We start from the raw sequence: 4,515 nt of genomic DNA, 5'->3' as shown, positions 1-4,515 counted from the left end.
GATGCAGTTTTTAAAACACTCAGAACCAGGAAATTATTCACAAGACATTTTACCTTGAGCTGCAATCATTATCTCCTTGACCCTCCTATACTGGCTTAGCAGTAGTGTTAACTCTTCTATTCGACGGTCCTGTGAACAGCATTAAATGAAATTTAGTTGCATATTTTCTGCCCTAATCGACACAAGAAACCATGCTTAGAGTTTCTGAAAAAGCTGTTGAGAGATATTCCCTTCAGGAAGAATATTTTATTTTGCAAAATTATTGAGCGTAACAGCTCTGCACTGAATATTTATGAGGCTGTGGGTAAACCATCTGACAACTAATTTAAACACTACATTATCCAAATAAATGACCTTTCATTCCCTGTGAGTATATTCAGGTATGAGGTCATAAAAACAACACCTTATGTTCCCTTCAAATGTTAAAATCTTATACAAACTTGGAACAATTTTGCAAAGCAAGGATGCTACATCTTATCCTCTAGATGGAAATGCTAGCTTTTTTAGTGCTTGAGATACTAGATGCTGTCTCACTGATGTTCTCCAGAATTAACATTGCTCTGTCAGATTCCCCATTTACTGATGGAAGTTTTTAGGGATGTATGTTACTGTCATTACACCTTCATTATATATGAAGGTGGCACCATCAAAGAAAAAGCTTATTAGCTGGTTTATTATCATAAAACAAGAATTAAAATTTTGTCAAGAATTTAAGCAGGGAAAAAGTACTACAAAAATAAGGAACACTATGTAATAAAGTCAGTGGTATCTGAAGGTCTTGCACTTGAGTTGCCCAATTACCAGACTAACAGCATAGAGGTTATGAGAGACCAAGGCCATATTTGCTATTTCAGTGGGGTTAACTTTGCGTTCCCTAGTTTTTTTTTATTACTCCTCACACCTCTTTTTTTTTTTGTTTTGTTTGCTTTTAAACTCGTCCTTATTTTAAACCTGGCCAAATTTTATTAGAAGATTTTACTTTCTTTTTATATCATTATCTGATCTGGGCATACCCTTGCAGTTCAGATCAAGTTGGGAAGACCAAGAGCTACCTGAGATAAGCAAACCTTAGAGCCTTTCTTGCTCTAGCAGAAAACAAGAGATTTTGCTCAAAGGCTTTGCTTTCTGCTCTTCTCAGGAATCCCATGTACCAAGTTAGCAACAAGGTCAGCCATGCTTACTATTAAAAATCAACCTTCTGGCACAGTCTCATGGGATAATCCAAAAACCAGGGCACTATCACACTTAAGGAAAGCAAGTTATTCAGATCTTTACAGAGATTCAAAATCATAATTTCAGTTTTGTTACATGAAGGAAGATTATTTTCTTACCTTTTCTTCGTTTGCAGCCAATAGTGATTCCATTCCTATCTTCAACCGTTGTACTTCTTGATCTAAAAATGTGATAAGAAAGATTCTTTCTATATTTAATCTAAATGGTATCTATTTTGCAGTATTCTCCCCTATGTTCTTACAAGTAACCCAAACCATGTAAATTACTTCTAATGTAAAGCTTTTGAAAAGCTGAACTATTTAAAGCACCACAGAATATGAACATGCTGGGTTTGCTTGTAACAGTCTACACAACGCTTGGGAATATTTCATATTCCCAAATTCCCATAAGGAAAAAAAAAAGAAACTTATTTTGCAAAAATGAGAGGGTGTTTGCTGTTCTGTATTTATGGAAATAAAAGTAAACATGACTGAAAATTAATTATGTTCCACGTCAGAAAAATATTCTCTAGTTCATGAGAAGTCATTCAAGATCCTTCTTTGAGACTTGGAAAATAGCAATAATTATTTTCATATTCTCTAATAAGAAAAATTTGTAAAGATTTTTTCTTAAAATGTCTCAGTGTAAATAACTGAGTTAATGTCTGCATCAAGAAGTAATACATAATTGCATTACACAAGATAGCAGTACAATATAGATTCAGAGGTTATTAAAAACGTTCTAGTCAAAGTGACTTAAAACAAACTTTCTGAAAACTGACAAGGTAGTCAATGATGTCATCCCAACTTTGCTGAACCACATCCTTCGTTTTTTCTTTAGATAACATTCGTATCAGTTCCAACCTGTTTTGAAACAAGTATAGATGATGGAGATAGAACTGCATTGACATTAGAACAGACCCATTTGTTTCACAGAGGACTATGAAAAACAGATGTGGAAGGCATGAAGTCAGAGTGAGGAAGGAGTCAACAGCATAAAAAGGCATTTTAAAATGTTCTACAACTAAATGTTGGTATAAAACATAATCAATCATTTTCAAGAACTGTAATTGTTTTCTCTGGTAGTGATTCTGAAAAACATGCACTTTGTAATGATTACATTTTAAAACACGTAAAGGAACTTTGCAAACATTTCTCTTTCAAAAAAGAACACAAGGCATGCTCAGACACAGCCAAATCAAAAACTGAAGCCAGCAGACAGTGGGCAAGCAATTGGAAAATGTTTAAAAAGCCATTACAAATCGCAGTGCTGCTCATTTCAGCTCATAAATACTAGACTTCAAAAAGACCTGGTGTTGAGGTATTGTTAATCACACAAAGCAAACTTTACTTATTTATAAGAATACCAAGTATGGAAACAGATTTTTATTCAGCCTTTTTTTTTTTTTTTAATTTATTTACTGCTCTGATTAAAAAAAACCAAATAAACTCAAATGCTTTCCTTTGAGGAAAAAGGCTTTCAACTGAAGCCATCTTCCCAGGTATTGTAAAAAGAGGTAAAAGTGTTGGCTCTGTTAACCTTGACAATGTCAGTTTGAAGTCCCAGCTATATGATTAGTGAGATTTTGATTTATTTTCTGAAGTGAAATCTTACTGAACAGGGTAAGTAGCTGTCTGCTTGCAGCAAGCAAGGAAAGCAATTTCTCATGTATATTAGAATTAGGCTGTCAAATCTAAGCAAACATTGAATTACTGCTGCAGAATGCATTTGAGTTACAATTTGTGTGGAAGGAACAGTGAGAAAAAGCCACAAGTGAATTGCAAGGCTTACGGTTTTTTTTTAGCCTTCTCTTATAAACTTCCTCTATGGTGGCAAATGGTGGGAGTCAAATAAAATATATAGAAAAAGCACAGATTAGATAAGGTTTGCACTTTAATGAGAATACGCATTCTAGTATACTAGAAAGAGCATTATTTTTCTACTTTATTTGAGAAGACTGCTTGAAAATCTGATTAATTGTTACAATTTTTTTCAAAAGCATTATTACTGCTGCTCTAATACTGTCTCTTTTCAAATATAGTCTAAGTGTTTTCCTTAAGGGTAGCATGAAGAATCTGTACAGACACTTCTCCCTCTGGATTCAAGGTGAGTTGCACCTATCTTCAGCATGAACTGGACAAGACACACTGTTAGAAGCTGAAAGTCACTGACTTCTCAGCTTGTTGGCATACAGCTACCTGTCCCTTGAAATATCACAACTTGAGAATCTCATAGAAAATACAACATTCTATTAGTAGGAGAGTCTGTCCACAAGACACTGTTGTTAGAGAAAGTAATTTCTAGTTAGACATGCAGTACTTCACATGCACAAACTCTGCAAATGAATAAAATCAGTGCTGGGTACATGTTAAGGTTTCACAGAACAGGACTGTCGCTGCTTCCAAATAAACAACAGTCAAGTATACAGACTGTCCTCTTCCAGAAAAGAGGCATCTACAGTAATTCCCATAAGGAGACTCTTGGTGAGCACTTAAGAATGAGGGAGCACAAACCTCCCTGAAGTCAGCTCTCAAACAAAGGCACTATTTGTAAACACTAGGTAACATCCACAAAAAGTTAGTGCAGCTATCTGATACACCATTGTAAACCTGCACACAGATAATCCTGCACTAAGAGTCGGTATTGTGGATGAAAAAGTTCACTAACATCATAAAGCTCACAACTAACAGAAGCTCTATGGAGACTGTGGCATCACTGGTTGAGAGCAAAGTGTAAGCAAACTGATTAATCTGTAATTCACCTCTATCACGTATGCAGACTTAACACAGAAATCTGTGACACAGTCCTGAACAAAGGAAAGATGTGCATTAACAAATGTTTTAGAATGTTAAATTATTCCAACATTATACCTAGCTACTATTGACAGTGTTTTTCTTAAAAAAAAAAAAGGCAACCGTCAAGTGATTCAAAGTGATTTTGAAGGTACACTCAAAAAATATATATTCCTTCTGAAGAAGAACAACTCTTTGAAATTACAAACAGAATCCCAGTTGAAAAAGTTTCAGTGCAATTCCCCTCCTCTTACCTCTTTCTGCAACTTCGCTATGTGATGAGGTCCTAGATAGCTGACACTGTAAGCGTTCGATTTCTGCATCTTTGAGAGCTAATTGCTCCTGAAGCTGGGCTATCTCAGCCTGAGAGTAAAACAAATTCAGAATAACATGAATATGGGTTCTCTGTGATTTTTTTCCCATGAACTAGAAGACTTCTAAACATAACACTGCTTTCAATTAATTCCTTTTCCCAGTTTGGGGCATTTCATAAACACTATACAACCTTATG

At 35.1% G+C, this 4,515-nt stretch overlaps 1 protein-coding gene across 11 annotated transcripts in view; it reads right to left on the bottom strand.

Annotated features, from left to right (window-relative positions):
- PPFIBP2 (PPFIB scaffold protein 2) overlaps positions 1-4,515 on the bottom strand; it is a 92,499-nt gene that overhangs the window by 17,038 nt on the left and 70,946 nt on the right. For 7 of the 11 annotated variants that reach the window (XM_090140380.1, XM_090140379.1, XM_090140381.1 and 4 more), the window contains 4 exons: positions 4,259-4,367; positions 3,004-3,036; positions 1,332-1,393; positions 54-129 (listed from right to left, as the gene is read on the bottom strand). In XM_090140380.1, coding sequence (XP_089996506.1) covers positions 54-129; positions 1,332-1,393; positions 3,004-3,036; positions 4,259-4,367 — 280 coding nt within the window. The remainder of the gene's footprint in view (positions 1-53; positions 130-1,331; positions 1,394-3,003; positions 3,037-4,258; positions 4,368-4,515) is intronic. The other 4 variants (XM_090140382.1, XM_090140386.1, XM_090140389.1 and 1 more) reach the window with 1 other exon arrangement.

Source organism: Phasianus colchicus, chromosome 5 (assembly GCF_987193195.1).
Source record: "Phasianus colchicus chromosome 5, bPhaCol1.hap1.1, whole genome shotgun sequence".
Classification (NCBI taxonomy): Eukaryota; Metazoa; Chordata; class Aves; order Galliformes; family Phasianidae; genus Phasianus; species Phasianus colchicus.
The sequence above is the reverse complement of the archived record's forward strand: the minus strand, read 5'-3'. Positions and strand labels throughout refer to the sequence as shown.